The sequence below is a fragment of the Salmo salar genome, chromosome ssa07 (assembly GCF_905237065.1).
Source record: "Salmo salar chromosome ssa07, Ssal_v3.1, whole genome shotgun sequence".
NCBI lineage: Eukaryota > Metazoa > Chordata > Actinopteri > Salmoniformes > Salmonidae > Salmo > Salmo salar.
In genome coordinates, this window is record NC_059448.1 from 39,196,386 (window position 1) to 39,221,521 (window position 25,136).

Genomic DNA, 25,136 nt, shown 5'->3' on the forward strand with positions numbered 1-25,136 from the left:
TCCCAGCCCCAGTTCCTGGTTCCTGTTTCTCCCAGGTCCACAGCACCAGACTCAGCACAAACCCCTGGCTTTCCAGCCCTGGTACCAGCACAATTTCCAACCCGGCCCTAACACCAACCCAGGTTTTCCCGGTCCCAGCACAAACCCTGGTCACAGCACCGAACAAACACAACTGGCACCTTCATCCAGCAACCGCCAGCTCAGACGCCACCCCTTTCCCTCCCCCAACACAAATACACTGTCAACCACTCCACCAGACCAACCATGACTGGTTGACTGGGACTGACAAATTGACAAACCAATGTTATTTAAGCAAATGCATTAGTTTGTGAGTTTTTTTGGTAATTGTTTGTTTTTCATCAAATCACATTTTATTGGTCACATACACATATTTAGCAGATGTTATTACGGGTATAGCGACATGCTTGTGTTCCTAGTTCCAACAGTGCAGTAGTATCTAACAATATACAAATCTAAAAGTAAAATAATTGAATTAAGAAATATATAAATATTAGGATGAGCAATATCAGAGTGGCATTGACTGAAATACAGTAGAATACAGTATATACATATGAAATGAGTAAAACAGTATGTAAACATTATTAAAGTGACCAGTGATTCCATGTCTATGTACAGCCGCTAAGGTGCAGGGTTGAGTAACCGTGTGGTAAACGGCTAGTGATGGCTATTTAACAGTCTGATGGTCTTGAGATAGAAGCTGTGTTTTAGTCTCTCCGTCCCAGCTTTGATGCACCTGTACTGACCTCGCCTTCTGGATGATAACGGGGTGAACAGGCCATGGCTCGGGTGGTTGATGTCTTTGATGATCTTTTTGGCCTTCCTGTGACATCGGGTGCTGTAGGTGTCCTGGAGGGAAGGCAGTGTGCCCCCAGTGATGTGTTGGGCAGACTAGACCACCCTCTGGAGAGCCCTGAAATTGCAGGCAGTGTTGTACCTTCTTCACCACAATGTCTGTGTGGGTGGACCATTTCAGATTGTCAGTGATGTGTACGCTGAGGAACTTCAAGCTTTTCAATTTCTCCACTACGGTCCCGTCGAAGTGGATAGGGCCGTGCTCCCTCTGCTGTCTCCTGAAGTCCACAATCAGCTCCTTCGTTATGTTGAGGGAGAGGTTATTTTCCTGGCACCACACTCCCAGGGCCCTCACCTCCTTTCTGTAGGCTGTCTCGTCATTGTTGGTAATCACGCCTACTACTGTTGTGTCGTCTACAAACTTGATGATTGAGTTGGAGGCGTACGTGGCCACAGTCATGGGTGAACAAGGAGTATAGGAGGGGGCTGAGCACGCACCCTTGTGGGGCCCCTGTGTTGAGGATCAGCGTAGTGGAGGTGTTGTTTCCTACCTTCAACCCCTGGGGGCGGCTCGTCAGGAAGTCCAGGACCCAGTTGCACAGGGCGGGGTTCAGACCTAGGGCCCCGAGCTTAATGATGAGCTTGGAGGGTACTATTGTGTTGAAGACTGACCTATAGTCAATGAACAGCATTCTTACATAGGTATTCCTCTCGTCCAGATGGGATAGGGCAGTGTGCAGTGTGATGGCAATTTCATCATCTGTGGATGGAGCCGGTACGCATATTGTAGCGGGTCTAGGGTGTCGGGTAAGGTGGAGGTGATGATGACAGAAGTGAGTGCTACAGGGCGATAGTCATTTAGTTCAGTTACCTTTGCTTTCTTGGGTACAGGAACAATGGTGGACATAATGAAGAAAGTGGGGCAGCAGACTGGGATAGGGTTTACGGCCATTGAATATGTCCGTGAACACTCCAGCCAGATGGTCTGCACATGCTTTGAGGATGTGGCTAGGGATGTCATCTGGGCTAGCAGCCTTGCGAGGGTTAACGCACGTAAATGTCTTACTCACGTCGGCCACGGAGAACGAGAGCCCACACTCCTTGAGAGCGGGCCGCGTCGGTGGCACTGTCTTATCCCCAAAGCGGGGACGAAGAAAGTGTTTAGAAAGAAGTCGGTGTGTGCAACGTGGCTGGTTTTTCCTTTGTTATCTGTGATTGTCTGTAGACCCTGCCACATACGTCTCGTGTCTGAGTCGTTGTATTGCGACTCCACTTTGTCTCTGTACTGACATTTTGCCTGTTTGATTGCCTTACGGAGGGAGTAATTACACTGTTTGTATTCGACCATATTCCCAGTCACCTTGCTGTGGTTAAATGTGATGGTTCACGCTTTCAGTTTTGCACGATTTGATTAATTAAGTTCTATTGATTATTTATTGTTTGAATTGTTAATTTTTTAAGGTTAACTAAATTTGATTTGAAATATTTACATGTAAATTAATTATGGGAAAAAAACTAATAAATGTACCTTAAACCTTAAAATGTAGCATTTTGCCATGTCCTTTTGGTCTGTTTTGCCCTGTATCAATGGTGTAAACTTATAGATGATTTGGATATGAAGCGTGAAAATGCTAATATAGGTACCATTGACTTGCATTGGATTTGTGCCACAAATGCTAAAAGGTTAGCGTTTGAAACAGTGGCCAGTTAAATAAAACCAAAGCATGGATTGCTGTCATACCTTGGGAGATTCTCAATTGGACTAGTCTGTCCTCTTCTCGACTCCTCCGTCCTCTCCTCTGTAAAACGATAAGTGGTCGAGTGATCGAGGAGTGTCAATTCGTTAGTTGGCAAACAAAGGAGTCTGCTGCCCTCCTCGATTATCTACTTCGACAGAGGATGCACAAGAGTATCCTTGTGGCAGGTAGTGCAGAAGTTTTTTATAATCCGCTACACCCCCTTTTGATCAGCTGTTTTCTCGAATGAGAAAAGCATGCAAACATTAAAAAAACGATACGCTACTTACCCTTTTATCTATAAAATGTCTTCACAAATAGGTAAATTAGTTATCACTTTACACATTTATTTTGGGATTCCAGCCTTGTAAACATAATTTGCCTTATATCACACGAGTGGAGAAGAGGTCTCATTTTAAATTAGCGCGTTTGTTTCCACATATCTGCTCCTCCCCTCCGCTACTTGATTACCTTTGACCTTTTTCAAAAAGAGGCGAGGAGAGAATGGGGGAGAGGAGGCTAGCAAACAAATTGAGATTCTCCCCATGGCCATAGATTGCTTACAGGGTAAGGAAAACAATAAAGTGCATTCGGAAGGTATTCACACCCCTTGACTTTTTCCACATTTTGTAACGCTACAGCCTTATTCTAAAATGGATTAAATAAAAAAAGTTCCTCATCACTCTACACACAATACCCCATAATGATGAAGCTAAAACAGGTTTAGACATTTTTGTACATTTGTTAAAAATAAAACAGAAAAACTTGAGACTTGAAATTGAGCTCAGGTGCATCCTGCTTCCATTGATCATCCTTGAGATGTTTCTACAACTCGATTGGAGTCTACCTGTAGTAAATTAAATTGATTGGACATGATTTGGAAAGGCACACACCTGTCTATATAAAGGTCCCACAAAAACCAAGCCATGAAGTTGAAGGAATTGTCCGTAGAGCTCTGAGACAGGATTATGTCGAGGCACAGATCTGGGGAAGGGTACCAAAAATGTCTGCAGCATTGAAGGTCACCAACAACACAGTGACCTCCATCATTCTTAAATGGAAGAAGTTTGGACCACCAAGACTCTTCCTGGAGCTGGCCGCCCAGCCAAACTGAGCAATCGGGGGAGAAGGGCCTTGGTCAGGGAGGTGACCAAGAACCCGATGGTCACTCTGACAGAGCTCCAGAGTTCCTCTGTGGAGATGGGAGAACCTTCCAGAAGGATAACCATTTCTGCAGTACTCCACCAATCAGGCCTTTATGGTAGAGGGGCCAGACGGAAGCCACTCCTTAGTAAAAGGTACATGACAGCCCGCTTGGAGTTTGCCAAAAGGCACCTAAAGGATTCTCAGACCATGAGAAACAAGATTTTCTGGTCTGATGAAACCAAGATTGAACTCTTTGGCCTGAATGCCAAGCGTCACATCTGGAGGAAACCTGCCACCATCCTTACTGTGAAGCATGGTGGTGGCAGCATCATGCTGTGGGGATGTTTTTCAGCGGCAGGTACTGGGAGACTAGTCAGGATCGAGAGAAAGATGAACTGAGCAAAGTGAAAACCTGCTCCAGAGCGCTCAGGACATCAGACTGGGGCGAAGGTTCACCTTCCAATAGGACAACGACCCTAAGCACACAGCCAAGACAACACAGGAGTGGCTTCGGGACAAGTCTCTGAATGTCCTTGAGTGGTCCAGCCAGAGCCCTGACATGAACCAATTGAACATCTCTGGAGAGACCTGAAAATAGCTGTGCAGCGACGCTCCCCATCCAACCTGACAGAGTTTAAGAGGATCTGCAGAGAATAATGGGAGAAACTCCCCAAATAAAGATGTGCCAAGGTTGTAACGTCATACCCAAGAAGACTCGAGGCTGTAATCAATGCTAAAGGTGCTTCAACGAAGTACTGAGTAAAGTGTCTGAATACTTATGTAAATCTAATATTTCAGTTATTTTTTATTACTTTGTTTTGTGAAAATGTCTAATAACCTGTTTTTGCTTCGTCTTTATTGATTATTGTGTGTAGATTGATGAGAAGGAAAAAAACAACTTAATCCATTTTAGAATAAGGCTGTAATGTAACAAAAAGTGTAAAAATGAAGGGGTCTGAATACTTTCCGAATGCACTGTATGTCATTTTCTATGCCTTAAACATTGAGGGGGGAATTCTTCACACATTATTCACACTGATAATATCAGGATGTATGACGATAAACCTAACAACTTAAATGACTAATTTCTCTGAACAGGGGAAAACAAAAATCAAATTCACTGAGAATACAATACATAGTATGAAGAAACATTACTCTTAGCCGCAGCTCCGTACTAGACATAGAGAACTGATACTGTTTACTGGTTGTTGGAGAGGAATTGGTGTAATGTTGAGAGTGTGTGGTTTTAGATTATGTCTTACTCATTGTTAGGTAGAAGTTTGGTCCAAATGGGATGTTTGATACTATATTTATTGAATATTATATGAATCATATAAATGAAAATGACCAATTTGGGTGCAATCCAATAGCTTAGCCCTTTATACTCGTAACCGTATACTGTATGGGTTGAAAATGGCAAATTTGGGCACTAATAAGTGCCTAAATTGGAACGCTGTGGCTGTACAGTAACATGCTCTACATGACGTCAGAGCTCTGGCTCTGCGCTTCACAGCGCTGTATGCGTTTTGACTGACAGACGTTCTGAGCTTGAGCACCGCGCACGACAAGAAGTTGCCCCTATCCCTCTCTGCAAATGTTTGTCGTCTGAGTGAGGGAAAAGCAGGCAGAGATGTAGCTTCATCCAACATAGTTTTTCTGATAGTTGTAATATCAATGTTTATAATCTCCCTTTGTCTTTGTTGATGTATTGATGGATATAGCTACTGTTTACATTTCCCCCTTCATTATACAGGATGTTGTCCAGAACATCGTTTCTCAAACTCTGTCCCGGGGACCAGAACGGGTGCACATTTAGTTTTTTGGCCAAATACTACACAGCTGATTCATGTAATCAATTCATCATCAAAGTTTGATTATTTGAATCAGCTGTGCGTAGTTCTAGGGCAAAAACCAAAACGTGCACACTTTGGGGTCCCCAGGACAGAGTGAAACGCTGGTTCAGAGCACGTCAGCATTTTCTATGGGACTAATCTGCTGTGAAAGGTCTCCCCCTGCTGGATAGTGCAGAAATGACAGATGATGGATAAGGCACATGGCTATGGAAATAGGGGTGATGTGGAGACAAAAATACTCTCAGAACACTACATTCAACTAAACAAAAATCTATTTAATCAGTTTTCAGGTAGAAACCAGTTTTCATACAAACATATTGCGGGAATAATCAGTGCAAGGTTCTTGCAATTGCTATTGCCAGCCTGTCAGTAAAATCCATAAAGTGCAGGTAAGTTGGTGACTGTTCCAAGTCTCCTACCACCGTAGAAAAATCCACGACAAAGACTTCAACAACAGGTAAGGAGCTCTCCAATTTTTTTAGTCCAAAGCTTTAGAACAAATGGGGGAAAATAATGGGTGAACTTTGCTGAAATGCCTTCTGATATCATTAAAAGGTCCTGAAGAGTCATTCTGATTCCCATGTAAAATAGACTTTTGAGTGACAAAAATATTACCCATTATATTATTTAGGGATATAAATACTAAACATTTTAGAAAATTACTTTTTCTCTCATGGCTAACTACCAGGAAGTTTGAAAAGACAGGCTGAGTGGACGGGGAGCTTATATTCATGAACTCGCCTTGATCGAGAGCTCTTTTAAATGCCTATGTCAAGAAACTTGGATGCAATGAGCAGTACTGCAGCAAAATCCTCTCTAGCTAATTTGGTGCACAAAGCTACTCAAACAACATTGAAATCACATCAATGATATACATATTTTTTTTTTATACATCTCCCATTTGGAATTTTTCCGGCGCTACGGTTCACATCAGCACTGAAGGATGTGTTGACATGACAACTGTGTCATGGTTCTGAACGACCCGTTCCCCTTTAGTTCCACGCTGGCTGAAGACCTAGCTAGCCAGTGACTAGCTAACACCAGTAGTGAAGTTATCTAGCTCTATAAACCACGCCCCTCTGCAAGCACACTTTCTCCGATGTTGGTTACAAGGCAGTACTTATTTAAATTAGGTAAGAGAATATCATGTTACCATTGGTGTATTAAAACGAGAGCATTAGGGTGATGTCACCTTATCCCCTTAATAATCCTGCTTCCTGAATCCAAGTGTTTGATACCGGGGGTGGGGACCAGTAACTTTATGATCAAACTTTATCAATGTAGAAGAAACAGTCATTTTTCACACTTTGGTCTTCATACTTTCATCCAAATATCCTCCAAATTCATGAAAAACATGATTTTGACTGTTCATGACCTTTAAGAATAATATATTATACACCCATACATGGTATTGGGGATGATTTCTGCATCCATTTTCCTCAGAAATGTCCATTCCCTTCTTTGGTCGGTGGCGAGACTTGGTGACCACCGCCAAACAACATCTCACAGTCTTCAGTCAATGACATCAACAAGTGAACTTCAGCTCAGTGTGTCCTGATAGGCCCGGTCTGAGGGTGACTTTGACCAATCAGAAGACTAATAGGAAGAATGCTCTTGTGAAAATGGAGGACACCACAAAAGGACCAAGAGTCTTGACAGGAGACACAGAGAGAATGGTAGAGATAGAAATCCCTTCTCTGCCGTGTAGAGATACACTAGAAACGGCAGAAAGGGCTTCCTCAGTGAGAGAAGAGGCAAGGAGTCAGAAAGTGCTGGAAAAGACCCTCTGGTCTGTCTGTCTGTCTGTCTGTCTGTCTGTCTGTCTGTCTGTCTGTCTGTCTGTCTGTCTGTCTGTCTGTCTGTCTGTCTGTCTGTCTGTCTGTCTGTCTGTCTGTCTGTCTGTCTGTCTGTCTGTCTGTCCGTCCATATCATACAGTATGTACAGTAACATGTGTCCCATCCATCTATCCTTGCAGTAGTAGAAGCATCTCACTGACAGGGGTCTGAGGACTGTTCTCAAATCACAAATAACACCTTATTCCCTATGTGTTACACTTCCTTTGACCAAAACGTGTATGTTAACTGCATAGGGCTCTGCTCAAAAGTAGCACACTTATTAGGGAATATTTTGTTATTTGATACTTCCTCCTTGACCCTTGACCTACAGAGAGGGAGAGAGAGAGGGGACAGTGACAGTTCAATGGGGCTGCGTTTGCCATGGAACTCGCTGGGGGGTGGAGTTGTGGATAGGATACTGCGGGGTAGGGTACGGGGGCATGTGGTGTGGCTGTGAGGGAGCACATCCAGAGTTGGAGGCAGAGCTGGAGGGCATGTTGTGGAGGTAGACAGGGGCTGTAGGGGCAGTCGGGGCGGTGGGGGTGGGGACTCTCTGCAGCACCACGTGGGGGTAGATGATCTGACTCTCCGCCCGGAACAGACCAGGAAGCGGGGCCTTCAGTAGGCTCTCCTGACTCCTAGAGAGAGAGAGAGCGAGAGAGAGACCTTAGAATCAGTGGATTCTCTACAAACCAATGTATTAGGCGTCTATAAACGGTGCATACAGTAACAGGTTCCAATTTATATTTACAACACGTTTAGGTTCATACAGTAGACCTCAGGTTCTCACTTCTGGTATCCGCGGTTGTCGAAGCCGGCCATGCCCCCCAGGTAGACCGGGCTCTCTGCAGCCAGCCGGAGGTCCGGCCGCTGGGCCAGGTGGAAGATCTTAGGAGGGGGGAACGTGTCCCAATCCCCGTCCTCTCTCTCCAGCCAGCACTCACTACGCCGAGAAGACCGCGTGTCTCTACGCCTGGAGAGAGGTGGTTATCGTCACCTCCATCAATATCACCTCATCAATATCACCTTGAAGTGTGTGTGTCTGTGTGATATCGATACGTTTTCTTATGTACCAAATATGCCAGATGTTGTTGTTGTTGTGGGGGGAGGCCAGAGGGAGGTGTTCATTTTGGAAGTGGGTTGCTCTTTTGACTACTACATGGAGCAGGCACTTGCTGCCAAGTTGCTGAAATACCAGACCCTCGTGTCACGCCTGGACAGCCTTGGTTATCAATGCAAACTTGTAGTGCTGATATTTGGGAGTCTCGGCCAGGTTGACAGTACGTGCGTTCAGACCGCAGGCCTGCATCGCACAAAGGCAAAGCGTCTAGCGAGGTACTGCTCTGTGTCAGCGGTCAAGGCAGCCTCGCTGTATGGATAAGAAGGTGCTTTCTGTATCCGTAAGTGTCGATGTATCCCGACTGTTATGTGACGTGTAATTTGTGGATTAAAATAAAGCATTTCAAATGTGTATGTGCGCTTGCCTGCGTCTGTGAATGCGCGCGATGTGCGTACTGTACCTGCTCCTGCCGTCCCTCCTGGTGGCCCTGTCCTTCCCTGTGCGTTCCTGCAGGCAGCAGATGATGAAGGAGAGAGACATTGCCAGGATGACGATGCCACTGACCACCGAGGCCAGCACGGCCACGCGCAGACCCCGGTCCTCTGGCCTCGGGATGGCTGAAGGGGAAGGCAGATCAAGGGAAAGCCAAATTACTTTCACATATCATGTCGCTTCAGATGTATTTTTTAAAGATCTGTGATAACTGCAGGTGTGGGAGCTAGGCGTAGGGAGCTAGGAAAGAAGGGTAGGAGAAACGTGTAGCAGCTAGGAGAAGGGAGTTAGGGAAGGAGGGTATGAGGGTATGAGCTAGGAGAAATGGGCACAGAATAGGGGAAGAGGATTGGAGCTAAAGGGCTAGCTAGGGATTGGACCAGCTGTGTTGTCTCACCCTCACAGACTGGCAGGAAGTTGTTCCACTGGGGTTTGCCTGCCCGGACGCTGCAGGAGATCTTATCACTGCCCACCAGCTGGTAGCCCTCCCTGCACCAGAAGGCCAGCACTGTACCCACCGACACCCCCGTCCCACGCTCTACATAGAACGATCCCCGCCTCGGGGGAAGCACGGACACACACAACAGACCTGGGGAGAGTGGGAGACGGACAGTGAATATGAGAATTACAAAAGCAGAACAAGAGGGGTTGAGAATATATATATATATAATATTAATTTATTACTAATATTCATATCTAGCATAAGGTATAAACTCTCGAGAGGTGTTAAATCTAAAGCTCTCAGAGTAAATTTAACACAGTTTAATTTACTGTTTATAGAAAGAGGACAGAGAGAGATTGAGGAAAATATACGTTTCAAGGAGAACAAGGCTGGGCCTATTGTGCGACGCCCTATCGGACTCCCAATCACGGCCGGTTGTGATACAGCCTGGAATCGAACCAGGGTCTGAAGTGACGCCTCCAGCACTGAGATGCAGTGCCTTAGACCGCTTCGCCACTCGGGAGTCCCTTAAGTATCAGAATGGGTGATTAATAATAAATGGGTCTTAAATACATCTAAAACTAAAAGCATTGTATTTGGTTCAACACATTCTCTAAGACCTAAACCTCAACTGGAGTTGTACATAAAGGGTGTGGCTGTAGAGGCAAGTTCAGGAAGCTAAACTCCTAGGTATACCTTTGGATGGTCAATTACAGTATCACGGGTCAAGTCATATTGACAAATTTGTTGTGAAGATGGGGAGGAGTATATCTGCTATAAAAATATATTCTTTGTTTTTGACAAAAGAAAATCAACTGTGCTAATTGTTCAGGCTCTGGTCTTGTCCCATCTTGATTACTGTCCGGTAATATGGTCAAGTGCAGCAAAGAGAGACCTAGCAAAGCTGCAGCTGGCTCAAAACAGAGCAACAAAAAACAACAGCTCATGGCACATTAGGGACTATGAAATGACACACACAATCACACACAGGCACACTAACACACTCTAACAAGAACAATCTACACACACATTCTTTTTTAGTTGTATTGTTTATATATCATTCTATTTTACATTTTGTGGGACTGTTTCCATCCAGACTTTTTATGCAAGTAAAGTACGTAGTATAAGAAATGTCACGACAGGCCTGATGGAAACAGCAAATTTATCGGTAAACTTTCCAAATGTCCACAAAACAAAATACGCAAGGTGGGATCTTTTTGTGTCGGCACAATTAATTATGCGAGAAATGGTGGTGGAAACGTCTTTATACGCAAATATTGATATAATAGCCATCGTATCGAAGTAAACTTGGAGTCACGCGATGATATGTTGTGTGGTCCTCCCACTACGACTCGGGAAAGCATGCGGTTTATTAGGCTACAGATGAAATAAATGATGATGAACTTCACAGGGAGGTGAAAGTGCAAGGTGATGAGCTTGATGCTCCTTACCAATAAATATTGAGGGTCTTATTCTGGTGACACGGTGATCAATGCTTGGCTGCCGTTTGACAAATATAATCTTCTGTCCATAATAATCTCATGATGCAGTAGGCTAAACCCGCACTGTATCTGCAAACTGTTGGCTAGAGTGCATATGCCAAGACCAGAGCGGGCACATTCGCTATATAATGCAAAAAAAAATTGTTACAAAACCATCCGTTTTTATTCGGGACATGGGAATTGACTTTCAAAAGTTATTTTTTATGTGCGCTACGCCATCACCCACAACCTTTTATCCGCAACAAGTCAATTTGATGGAAACCCATCTCTTGTGGGAAAATGTGCATATTGTTAATATGCGGATTTTTGAATATTTACAAAAAAATCTGGCGCCAATTGGATGGAAAGCTAGCTAGTGTATCAGTGTTTTGCTACTTGTTTTATGTTTTTCTGTGGACCCCAGGAAGAATAGTTGTTGTTTCGCAAAAGCAAATGGGGATCCGAATGAACCAACAAACCAATAAACAATCGATTCAGCAGAGAGCAGTACTGATGCTGAGTTGTAATGTTATGTTATTCCTGTCTTGTGATGTTATTAGTGCTCTAAGACCCTGAAAGCACGCAGGCGGCTGTCTGCTGATTAGATATGACAGATGGGAGGATTTCTGTTCTGCAGCAGTGCAGGGGGGGGGGGGGGCTAAGAGAGAGAGAGAGAGAGAGATAACCACGTGGGGATGAAGGATGTTGATACTACTGCACTAGGGCTTTACTCTTGCTCTCTCTTTTCCCAAACACACACACTGTCACGATTGTGTGGAGAGATGGACCAAGGCGCAGCGTGATTAAAGTTCCACATCTTTATTTAGTGCGAACTTCCAAACAAAACAAGAAAACAATCAACGAACCGTGACATCAGCGGTGCTACATGCACTTAACTCAAAACAATATCCCACAAACACAGGTGGGAAAACGGCTACCTAAATATGATCCCCAATTAGAGGCAACAATTACCAGCTGCCTCTAATTGGGAACCATACCAAGCACACCAACATAGAAATAATAAACCTAGAACACCCCTAGTCACACCCTGACTTACTATACCATAGAGAACCAAGGGCTCTCTATGGGCAGGGCAGGGCGCACACACACACACACACACACACACACACACACACACACACACACACACACACACACACGCTGCATGAAAGCCAAGACAGGCACACATACAAACATGTGAATAACAATATGACAGACATGGGTGCAGTGTCCACAGCAGTTCATTTCCCATACTGAGTCTAATATAGGACTAATTCTGCATCACCATGCAGCATCTGCTTGCATATATTCATGCCCTGATACACACAAACACACAGGCACACACACACAAAATCAGGCACACACTCACGTACACACCAGCCGAGCTTAGACCTGAGTCATCATAGAGTTTAATCAGGAATGCAGCCCCTAAGCCATATGCCTCCCCTCCCCACACACGCACGCACGCACGCACACACACACACGCACACACACACACACACACACACATGTGACACACACAGTCTATATTAGTAGGCCAACAGCGCAATGAGTTATTGGGATGTTCCCTGCGCAGCTCAGAAAATTCCACTTTAATATCTTGTGGAGTAGACTTTGGACTGCCATTAGAGTATTTATATTGTTGTGTTAGACCGCTGGGTTTGGCTACTGGGTGAATGTTGGGTCTGTCTCATTCTGATCAGCTTATCTCCAGTGGGCCGCCATTCACAGGGCTTAGCTGGCATGGCAATACTGTGGGCTGCCAGCAACCTGGCAACCTGACTCTCACAACATAACAACTGCCCCTTTCTTCTCTCTTCTTGATGTTCCCTCTATCCCTCTCTCTTTGTCCGCCTCAGGGTCCTCACAGATAGGCGCTCAGAATAGTGCCTGATTAAATAAAGATTAGGCCCACCATTAAAGATTCATCCACACACAAAAACACTCACATTCTCTCGCACGCACGCACACACGGCCACACGCACACACACACACACACACACACACACACACACACACACACACACACACACACACACACACACACACACACAAACTCACTCTCCGCTCGGAGCTGCTTCACTACTGACCACACAGTACACTCCCTGAGTTGCCCTGCAGCAAGGCAGAGAAGGCTGTTGTACCACCTGGCATGTGACACACCCCAGAGGCCACGACAACCTCTATAATCTAGATATGATCCCTTCTGTACCATTGCATCATCCCTCCATCTGAATTAGTGTTGCAAAATTCCGGTAACTTTCTTAAAATGCCAGGTTTTCCAGAAATCCTGGTCGGAAGATTCCCTAAACAGAGGTGAATAAGCAGTAAATTCAGGATCCTTCAAAAAGGTTTTCTGGATTTTGGGGAAAGTTACTGGGATTTCCCACATAAAAAATTACTATAATATACTATGGTATAAATACTATAGTATTTATTGTAGTGTTTTTACAGACTATAGTATTTACTGTAGTGTTTTTGCAGACATTACTGTAGTATTTTTTTATGCTGCTTCAGCAAAAGCAATTGGGCATCCGAATGAACCAATGAACAAATAAACCAATAGACAAGCAATCCAGCAGAGAGCAGTACTGATGCTAATGCTGAGTTGTAATGTTACGATATTTCTGTGTTGTGATGTTTGTTTTGTGGATAATACAGCAGTATTTACTGTAGTATTCTATTAGAATGCTACAACATTCTATAGTAAGTATTACACATGATCGAGGGATACTACAGTGTGGAAGTACTTTAGTATTCTATAGTAAACTGTAATATTTTTTTCATGCGGGTTCACAACCCTAAAGCTGAGTAAGCCCTATTGACCCTCTAATACATGCAGGGATGGAGGCTGAACCACCTGGCCTGGTGATCTATTGTCTTTTGTTTCGGACAGTCAGCCTTCCGCTAAACAAACTGCCCTCTTGTTTATTTTTGTATTCTCTCTCTCTTTTTCTCACTCCTCTATCTCTCTTATTTCTCTCTCTCTCTCTCTCTCTGTCTGTCAGGGATGTCTCTCTGTAGTAAACCTTCCAACTCCCACACTGACCGACGTCATAGGCTGACTGTGCTCTCTCTCTCTCTCTCTCTCTCTCTCTCTCGCTCCCTCTCTCTTTCTCTCATCCCTCTCTCCATCAGAGCGTGATGCAGCAGCAGTCTATTCCTGTGGTCTCTCTCTTCACTACTCTCTGACACGGCCAATGATCTAATCCCCTTAACACTCCCTGTACCGTGAGAGGGGTGAGGCAGGGATAGAGGAATGACAGGGATGAGTGGAAACAAGGTCCTGCCCTCCTTCACTGAAGAACCTTCTATTTCGCAGAGTCCTCGCCGAGTTTTAGAGAGCCCTTGACGTGTGTATCTCGTTCTCACTCTCTCTCTCTCTCTCTCTCTGTTATTTTAAGAACGAATGGAGGGATGAGAAGAGAGACGGTGTTCCGGGTGCTGCACTTTCCCTCTAACTTTTCCCTCTGACAATAACCGACGATAACTTTATCTCGAGAACTATATTTGTTTTCTCTCTCCCTTCCTCACTCCAACGTTACCTCTCTCTCTCTGTTAAGGGGTGGACCTGGGCCTTGTGAGGCTGGAAGTATCGGTTAAACATAGCTCAGGTCTTCTGGCCATGCAGTGAACAGTAATAATAGGTCTGGTTGTGTTCCAGCGGAGGATGCTGAACAGACTGACAGCAGCTAGAGCTCCCCAGTTAGAATGTCTGCATTGTTTTAGCCGTGGAACATGGATCAGGAGAGTCAGTTCTATTAACCCTCTGTCCATTAACCCTCTGGGCGGAACTACACGCTAATGTACAGTATTTTGTAACAAGATACTTTCGAGAGCTTTGTATTTTCAAAATACTTTTCTATAAGAATCATTTAAGCGGTTTACAATTTTGGGGCCCCTTTTCATCCTGCCAGTGGTGTAAAAAGTACCCAATTGTCATACTTGAATAAAAGTAAAGATACCTAAATAGAAAATGACTCAAGAGGAAGTCACCCAGTAAAACACTACTTGAGTATTTGGTTTTAAATATACTTCAGTATCGAAAGTAAATTTAATTGCTCAAATATACTGTCACAAAAAATGTCGTACTCGTCACGGAAAATGTCGTACTGGAGAGAAGAGGACCAAGGCGCAGCGAGAATGTGAATACTCATGGTTTTAATTTTTAAAAAAGGAGTAAAGTATTCACTGACAAAACAATAAAGATGACGACAGCAACAGTTTTACAGGCTATACAAACGCAGTGCAAAAACAACTACCCACAACCCCAAAGAAAAACACACACACCTATATAGGACTTCCAATCAAAGGCAACTCAACACACCTGCCTTCAATTGGAAGTCCCAATCACCAACAAACATTCACACACACAAAACTGCCACGTCCTGACCCCAAAACTAATACAATAGCTCCATCTGCTGGTCAGGACGTGACAGTACCCCCCTCAAGGTGCAGACCCCGGAATGCACCTACCAACAGAAAACACCAACAACAAAAAAATCCCCAACAAAAACCCATTAAACAATAACCCCTAAACAATAAGGGAGGGAAGGGAGGGTGGCTGCCGTCAACGACGGCACTGTGCTACACCCTCCCTCCCCAACCCACCTATCCTGGAGGTGGCTCAGGTGCAGGACGTGGACCTTGCTCCACCCTCGGCGTCGCCCACTTTGGTGGCGCCGATAGCTGCGCCGGGCAGACGGGCCACTCGGGCTGGACCGGAGGACAGGGGGGCCCCTCGGGCTGGGCCGGAGGACAGGAGGGCCACTCGGGCTGGGCCGGAGGACAGGAGGGCCACTCGGGCTGGGCCGGAGGACAGGAGGGCACCTCGGGCTGGGCCGGAGGACAGGAGGGCACCTCGGGCTGGGCCGGAGGACAGGAGGGCCCCTCGGGCTGGGCCGGAGGACAGGGGGGCCCCTCGGGCTGGGCCGGAGGACAGGAGGGCCACTCGGGCTGGGCCGGAGGACAGGGGGGCCCCTCGGGCTGGGCCGGAGGACAGGAGGGCCACTCGGGCTGGGCCGGAGGACAGGAGGGCCCCTCGGGCTGGGCCGGAGGACAGGAGGGCCCCTCGGGCTGGGCCGGAGGGCAGGAGGGCCCCTCGGGCTGGGCCGGAGGACAGGAGGGCCCCTCGGGCTGGGCCCGGAGGGCAGGAGGGCCCCTCAGGCTGGGCCGGAGGGCAGGAGGGCCCCTCGGGCTGGGCCAGAGGGCAGGAGGGCCACTCGGGCTGGGCCGGAGGGCAGGAGGGCCACTCGGGCTGGGCCGGAGGGCAGGAGGGCCACTCGGGCTGGGCCGGAGGGCAGGAGGGCCACTCTGGCAGCTCCGGGCAGTCGGGCCACTCTGGCAGCTCTGGGCAGTCGGGCCACTCTGGCAGCTCCGGGCAGTCGGGCCACTCTGGCAGCTCCGGGCAGTCGGGCCACTCTGGCAGCTCCGGGCAGTCGGGCCACTCTGGCAGCTCCGGGCAGTCGGGCCACTCTGGCAGCTCCGGGCAGACGGGCCACTCTGGCAGCTCCGGGCAGACGGGCCACTCTGGCATCTCCTGACTAGCGGGCGGCTCTGGCGGCTCCTGACTAGCGGGCGGCTCTGGCGGCTCCTGACTGGCAGGCAGCTCTCGTGACTTACGACTGGCGGGCAGCTCTGGCGTCTTACAACTGGCGGGCAGCTCTGGCGACTTACGACTGGCGGGCAGCTCTGGCGACTTACGACTGGCGGGCCGCTCTGGTGAATAACGACTGGCGGGCAGCTCTGGTGACTCTTGACTGGCGGGCCGCTCTGGTGACTGTTGACTGGCGGGCAGCTCTGGTGACTGTTGACTGGCGAGGCTGGGCTGACGCACTAGACGCCTGATGTGTGGGGCTGGTACTGGATGTGCCAGCCTGGAGACACGCACCTCAGGGCTAGTGCGGGGAGCTGGCCTGGGGCTCCATCCTTGCCCCGTCAAACAGCCCTTGTGCCCCCCCAATTTTTTTTATTGTGGCTGCCTCTCGGGTTCCCTTAGCTCCCTTAACTTGTCCTCCCAGGTCCATCCTTCCTCCTCGTTCGTCCGCTGCTTGGTCCTTTGGTGGTGGGTAGTTCTGTCACAAAAAATGTCGTACTCGTCACGGAAAATGTCGTACTGGAGAGAAGAGGACCAAGGCGCAGCGAGAATGTGAATACTCATGGTTTTAATTTTTAAAAAAGGAGTAAAGTATTCACTGACAAAACAATAAAGATGACGACAGCAACAGTTTTACAGGCTATACAAACGCAGTGCAAAAACAACTACCCACAACCCCAAAGAAAAACACACACACCTATATAGGACTTCCAATCAAAGGCAACTCAACACACCTGCCTTCAATTGGAAGTCCCAATCACCAACAAACATTCACAATAAAAAAAAAAGCATATGTGTTTAGCGAGTATACCAGATCAGAGGCAGTAGGGATCACCTGGTATGTTCTCTTGATAAGTGAGTGAATTGGACCATTTTCCTGATCTGCTAAGCATTCAAAATTGAACTAGTACTTTTGGGTGTCAGGGAAAATGTATGGAGTAAAAAGTACATTATTGTCTTTAGGAATGTAGTGAAGTAAAAGTAAAAGTTGTCAAAAATATAAATACACTACCGGTCCAAAGTTTTATGACCGCTTTGCACACGCTTGGCATTCTCTCAACCAGCTTCATGAGGTAGTCACCTGGAATGCATTTCAATTAACAGGTGTGCCTTGTTGATAGTTAATTTGTGGAATTTCTTTCCTTCTTAATTAATGCGTTTGAGCCAATCAGTTGTGTTGTGACAAGGTAGGGGGTGGTATACAGAAGATAGCCCTATTTGGTAACAGACCAAGTCCATATTATGACAAGAACATCTCAAATAAGCAAAGAAAAATGGCAGCCCATCATTATTTTAACACATGATTTCAGTTAATAAGGAGAATTTCAAGAACTTCAAGTGCAGTCGCAAAAACCATCAAGCGCTATGATGAAACTGGCTCTCTTGAGGACCACCACAGAAATGGAATACCCAGAGTTACCTCTGCTGCAGAGGATAAGTTCATTAGAGTTACCAGCCTCAGGAATTGCAGCCCAAATAAATGCTTCACAGAGTTCAAGTAACAGACACATCTCAACATCAACTGTTCAGAAGAGACTTTGTGAATCAGGCCTTCATGGTCGAATTGCTGCAAAGAAACCACTACTAAAGGACACCAATAATAAGAAGAGACTTGCTTGGGCCAAGAAACACGAGCAATGGACATTAGACCGGTGGAGTCCAATTTTGAGATTTTTGGTTTCAACCGCTGTGTCTTTGTGAGACATGGTGTGGGTGAACGGATGATCTCTGCATGTGTATTTCCCACCTTAAAGCATGGAGGAGTAGGTGTTATGGTGTGGGGGTGCTTTGCTGGTGACACTGTCTGTGATTTATTTAGAATTCACACTTAACCATCATGGCTACCACAGCATTCTGCAGCGATAAGCCATCCCATCTGGTTTGGGCTTAGTGGGACTATCATTTGTTTTTCAACAGGACAATGACCCAACACACCTTCAGGCTGTGTAAGGGCTATTTGGCCAAGAAGGAGAGTGATGGAGTGCTGCATCAGATGACCTGGCCTCCACAACCCCCCAACCTCAACCAAATTTAGATGGTTTGGGATTAGTCGGACAACAGAGTGAAGGAAAAGCAGCCAACAAGTGCTCAGCATATGTGGGAACTCCTTCAAGACTGTTGGAAAAGCATTCCAGGTGACTACCTCATGAAGCTGGTTGAAAGAATGCCAAGATTCTGCAAAGCTGACATCAAGGCAGACACTCTTATTACACCATAACACCATAGTACCCTCAAATCTCATCACTAAACTAAGGATCCTGGGATTAAACACCTCCCACTGCAACTGGATCCTGGACATCCTGACAGGCCGCCCTCAGGTGGTGAGGGTAGGTAGCAACACATCTGCCACGCTAATCCTCAACACTAGAGCTCCCCAGGGGTGCGTGCTCAGTCCCCTCCTGTACTCCCTGTTCACCCACGACTCCAACACCATCATTAAGTTTGCAGACGACACAACAGTGATCACCGACAACGACGAGACAGCCTTTAGGGAGGAAGTCAGAGACCTGGCCGGGTGGTGCCAGAATAACAACCTATCCCTCAACGAAACCATGACTAAGGAGATTATTGTGGACTACAGGAAAAGGAGGACCAAGCACGCCCCCATTCTCATCGACGGGGCTGTAGTGGAGCAGGTTGAGAGCTTCAAGTTCCTTGGTGTCCACATCAACAACAAACTAGAATGGTCCAAACACACCAAGACAGTTGTGAAGAGGGCACGACAAAGCCTATTCCCCCTCAGGAAACGAAACAGATTTGGTATGGGTCCTGAGATCCTCAAAACGTTCTACAGCTGCAACATCGAGAGTATCCTGACTGGTTGCATCACTGCCTGCCAGTACATCACTGGGGCTAAGCTGCCTGCCATCCAGGACCTCTACACCAGGCGGTGTAAGAGGAAGGCCCTAAAAATTGTCAAAGACCCCAGCCACCCCAGTCATAGACTGTTCTCTCAACTACCGCATGGCAAGCGGTACCGGAGTGCCAAGTCTAGGACAAAAAGGCTTCACAACAGTTTTTACCCCGAAGCCATAAGACTCCTGAACAGGTAATCAAATGGCTACCCGGACTATTTGCATTGTGTGCCCCCCGACCCCTCTTTTTACGCTACTGCTACTCTCTGTTTATCATATATGTATGGTCACTTTAACTATACATTCATGTACATACTACCTCAATTGGGCCGACCAAACAGTGCTCCTGCACAGTGGCTAACCGGGCTATTTGCATTGTGTCCCACCCACCACCTGCCAACCCCTCTTTTACGCTACTGCTACTCTCTATTCATCATATATGCATAGCCACTTTAACCATATCTACATGTACATACTACCTCAATAAGCCTGACTAACCGGTGTCTGTATGTAGCCTCACTACTTTTATAGCCTTGCTACTGTATATAGCCTGTCTTTTTACTGTTGTTTTATTTCTTTACCGACCTATTGTTCACCTAACACCTTTTTTTGCACTATTGGTTAGTAAGTAAGCATTTCACTGTTGTATTCAGCGCACGTGACAAATAAACTTTGATTTGATTTGATCAGACTCCTGATACCAATGCAGGGTGCAGTGGTGTAAAATACTTAAGTACAAATACTTTAAAGTACTACTAAGTCGTTTTTGGGGGGTATCTGTACTTTACTTTACTACACTAATGGTCAAAATATGTGGTATTTGAAGAATCGCAAATATAAAATATATTTTGATATGTTTAACACTTTTTTGGTTACTACAGGTTTCCATATGTGTTATTTAATAGTTTTGATGTCTTCACTATTATTCTACAATGTAGAAAATAGTAAAAATAAAGCAAAACCCTTGAATGAGTAGGTGTTCTAAAACTTTTGACCATTAGTAAAGTAAAGTAAAGTACAGATACCCCCCAAAAACGACTTAATAGTACTTTAAAGTATTTGTACTTAAGTATTTTACACCACTGCACCCTGTATTGGTATCAGGGGTCTGATGGTGCTATGGTGTGATAAGAGTGTCTGCTAAATGAACTAAATATAAATGTAAGGAAAAATTGCAAAGCATGCTGAGTATTATTCTAATGAGCTCCGCTGCAAAACAAGGCCAGTGTGCTTCGCAGTTCATTTTGGTATTTACCACATATCACATTAAGTAAAACGTTTCTGTAACCGTTACTGAGAATGTTCTTGCTGTTTCTCCTGGCTACTTGCAAATGTACTTTGTATTTTGAAATACATGTCACGACTACTGCCGAGGGTAGTTCCTCTCCCTGTTCGGGTGGCGCTCGGCGGTCGTCGTCACCGGCCTACTAGCTGCCATCGATCCCCTTTTCGTTTTTCTGTTAGTCATGTCTTTATTAGTTGCACCTGTGTTCTATTAGGTAATTAGTGGTGTTATTTAAGCCCGCCTCTCCACCTGTTCTGTGTGCGGGCTTGTTACGTGTTTTCACTGTGTATCGTGTTGTGTATCATATCGTGTTGTGTATCGTGTTGTTGGACTTTGGGTTTGTTACGTTGTGTTTGGGCATTTTTCCTCTTTTGTGGTACTTATTAAATATATATTGTACCAAACATTTTTCTGCCTCCTACGCCTGACTCCACACCCACGACGTCCAAGCGTTACAATACATGTATTTTTATTTTAAAATAGTATACTTGACAAAATACAAGTATTTTGTAGTTCATTTTGATAGTTGATCTTTATGGTAAATTGTAATTGTGTTTTGTAATTTTTGCCCATCCCTGTGCCACAACTGCATTATACAAACTCTCCCCTGCTAGCAAAACAACTAATGGAATGGAAAAGGGAGATAAAGTAGGGAGATAAAACTACAAATCTATCACTTTCATTGACCCCCTAATGGCAATAACAATATGCCGTTTACAGAGTGTACTGGTAGGGACCAGGGCAGTCTAGTCACATGGGAGCTGATCCGGATTCTGCCCAGAAAGAGTGTGATCTATCAGGCTTTGAGAGGAGAGGGCTAAGGGGAAGTGTGCTGTTGACCAGCAGGATTTCAATATAAAATATTTATTCCCAATGGGAGCGAGAGAGAGCGAGAGAGAGCTGCTGTTATGAAACCAAACTGTGTTTTTTTTAAACCTTTAAGGAGATTTGCATCGTTGTGGTTAGTGTGTGTCCATTGCTGTATGTGTGTATGCACGTGTTTATGCCATGCATGTGCGGGTGGTGGTGGGACTGTGTAATAGTGTGTGAGCACTTAGTGTGTGTGTAATAGTGTGTGTGTAATAGTGTGTGAGCAATAGTGTGTGTGTGTGTGTGTGTGTGTGTGTGTGTGTGTGTGTGTGTGTGTGTGTGTGTGTGTGTGTGTGTGTGTGTGTGTGTGTGTGTGTGTGTGTGTGTGTGTGTGTGTGTGTGTGTGTGTGTGTGTGTGTCAGAGACAGAGAGAGAATGGCATGCTCCACTAACTGCTAACTCATTCAAACAGCAGCACCATAATGGCATCTTGATGATTTCTCTTTAGGCAGTGCAGCTGAACCATGGACATAATGAGACATCACAACCACAGCATCTGAAGCCACGAACACCCCAGGCTCTAATTAGGAAGTTCTGAGTCTGAACTGCTTCACATTGGATTCTAATAAAGTTAAGATAAGTCAATAACACTTGCACACTACTCAAGCTCTCATATGATGGCTGATACCGCCATTCTGTGTTCAGATAGGCGAACCTTCACAGACGTACACGTGGACAAACAAGCAGGCACTCAGGCCTACTTACACTACAGTTGCACTTGCACCTGCAAGCATAAACACTGTAGTACTTTACACCACAAACATAACACAAGTTTGTATGTAGTATTAGTTTGTAGCAGTATTAGACATCAGTCCAGGAGAACTCGGACTCACCTGTGTGGTTGCTGGTAGCTGCCTGTGACTCTAACTCTGTTGGGGACTCAGTCTGTAGCTCAGGCTGTGTCTGTAGCTCTGTCTGTGTCTCTGCCACAGTCTGTGCCTCTGTCCGTAGCTCTGGCTGGGTCTGAAACTTTGCAAGTGTCTGTGCCTCTGTCTGATGGTCTGGCTGTGTCCGTACTTCAGTCTGTGTCTCTGTAGAAATGGGAGGATCAGAGGTGGTCTCTTGGAGGAGGGGGCTGACCGACGAGCATGCAACCAGGGCCAGTGCACACGCCAGGGGCCACATCAGGGCCCACCCACACAGGGGCCTCCCACCTCTAGACATGGGGACAGGCAGGAGAGGAAGATACCAAGATGTCCTCAGTAGCACTAGATGTCCTTTCTCCGTCACTCTCTCATGGCCAGATGACACTCACAGCTGGTCCCTTACCGTCCCGCCACTTGAGGTCTCCCAGCAAAAGCTGCAGAAACACAGCGTTCTTCAAATCACTTCCTTTCGCAGTGTCCTGTCCTCTTCCCAGTCCTTGTCTCGTCTCTTCACTCCCTCAGTGGAGACAAAGACGTCTGTGTGTTGTCCATGTCGCTGGTGCGCTGTGGTTCGTAGCCCCTCTGTAATCTGCCTGTCCCTGCAATCTCTGCTCCCTGCTTTGCTCTCCGTTTCCTGATTTTCTCTCTCTCTTTCTCCCTCTACTCCCTCTCTCTCTTTACTCTCTGCCTCTGTCCCTTCTCTCTATGTCATCCTCTCTGCTTTCCCTCTCTCCCTGCTCCCTGTGATCCCCTGTTCTGACGGCAGCTCTTGCGTAACGTAACCCGCTGTGGAGTGGTAATTCATGCACTCTTAAATCCTGATATTCCTGGTCGCTGCTCCCCCCTCCCTCTCTCTTCCCCCCTATCCTCCCACCCTCTCTCTCTTTGTCCCAGGGCTGAGCGAGTGAGTGAGTGAGAGTGAGAGTGAGAGTGAGAGAGAGAGAGAGAGAGAGAGAGAGAGAGAACGAACAGATCATGTTTCAAAGGTAAGTGGATCCATGCAAAAAAAAAGAACAGTTTGCAGTATTGAGAAAACTGCATAAGCAGCCAACAGCATCGGCCAGCATCACCTCTGGGACAAAGCACAGAACAGGACACTGAGCGCTGCAGTATGCTCATTACATCGATAATGATATGAAAATGATACTGTGCTGTTTCAAGTAAGAACACAATGCTAAGGTGCAAAGTCACAATTCCCATCTATAACGAATCCTAGGGAGATGGGTTAGGATGAATCTCTTCTTTCAAGGACTCGATCATGGACACTCTTACTGACAGTTGTGGCTGCTTTGTGTGAAGTATTGTTGTCTCTACCTTCTTGTCCTTTGTGCTGTTGTCTGTGCCCAATAATGTTTGTACCATGTTTTTGTGCTGCTACCATGTTGTGTTGCTACCATGTTGTTGTTATGTTGTGTTGCTACCATGCTGTGTTGTCATGTGTTGCTGCCTTGCTATGTGGTTGTCTTAGGTCTCTCTTTATGTAGTGTTGTGTTGTCTCTCTTGTTGTGATGTGTGTTTTGTCCTATATTTATATTGGATTTATTTTTTATTTTTAATCCCAGGCCCCTGTCCCCGCAGGAATCCTTTTGCCTTTTGGTAGGCCGTCATTGTAAATAATAATTTGTTCTTAACTGACTTGCCTAGTTAACTAAAGGTTAAATAAATAAAAATATTCAAGCTGTGAGTGGCCCATCTCTCCTTCAGTACTTTCTGGTCACCAACAGCGCTGGATTGGCACGAAAACTCTATTTTAGATCACGGCCTCTATTATTCAACAGTCATCCGCATGGCTTCCTGACTTGTCCAGGCTGCAATCTCTGACCTGATTCAACTGGCACTTTAACAACCACGGTGAAAAATATTCACAAATATCACCAATCAAATGTGTTATGTTAAATTCAATGGTCTTGTTGGGCTCACTGAAACTATCGTGTCTTTAGATAACCGTGCAGTGGTCTTGTTGGGGGTCACTGAAACTATCATGACTTTAAATAAGTTGCAGTGGTCTTGTTGGGGGTCACTGAAACTGAAACTATCTTGTTGGGAGTCACTGAAACTATCATGACTTTAAATAAGTTGCAGTGGTCTTGTTGGGAGTCACTGAAACTATCATGGCTTTAGATAAACATATACTGAAGCCATCTGAAACGGCCCAAAAACTCCTAGCTCGAATCATAATGTTCTGCTTCATGTTGGATTAAAATAAAGTTGAAAACATAACGTTGCACATAACACAACAACAACAAACAACGAAGCAGCGTCTTCGTCATAATCCCAAGATGAAACGTCTTCACGGAGACAGAGAGGAAGAAGATGATAAGATACAAGGCTATGTGACACGGCAACACAGAGGCAACGCATCGTTCTTCACAGCCCTCTGTCTCTGGTGGATATGCATCACACTTCAGTGCAAGGGTACAGAGTACATAAGAGCACAGACGAGTACAGAACAGAAGAGCACTACAGCACGCAGCTAAAGCCACTAACAGGATGTGCTCTGCAGGAGATAACTGAGGAGCAGGTCACTCAGGGCAGATGAGCTTTGCACCTTCAGGTCAAGGGAAATCACAGCCACACCGTAAACGCATCGTGAACAGAAGGAGAGAGATACACATAGAGAGAGAGATACACAGAGAGGGAGAGATACACAGAGAGAGAGAGAGAGAGAGAGAGAGAGAGAGAGAGAGAGAGAGAGAGAGAGAGAGAGAGAGATGCACACATAGACTGTTCATAGACTACCACAACATTACATTTACCAGATCTTATCAACATGGCGGAAGTTACAGTCGTTTCTCTGAGAGCAAT

General features: G+C 45.9%; 1 protein-coding gene across 1 annotated transcript; it reads right to left on the reverse strand.

Annotated features, from left to right (window-relative positions):
* Nucleotides 1-5,808: 5,808 nt before the first annotated feature.
* Nucleotides 5,809-23,155, reverse strand: LOC106609213 (uncharacterized). The gene is made up of 5 exons (XM_014207740.2): nt 22,299-23,155; nt 9,334-9,525; nt 8,905-9,061; nt 8,175-8,357; nt 5,809-8,022 (listed from the first exon to the last, which is right to left on the reverse strand). Exons 1-5 carry the CDS (start codon nt 22,627-22,629, stop codon nt 7,746-7,748), a joined length of 1,140 nt encoding a protein of 379 aa, XP_014063215.2. The 5' UTR covers nt 22,630-23,155; the 3' UTR covers nt 5,809-7,745.
* Between the last annotated feature and the right edge of the window lie 1,981 nt (nt 23,156-25,136).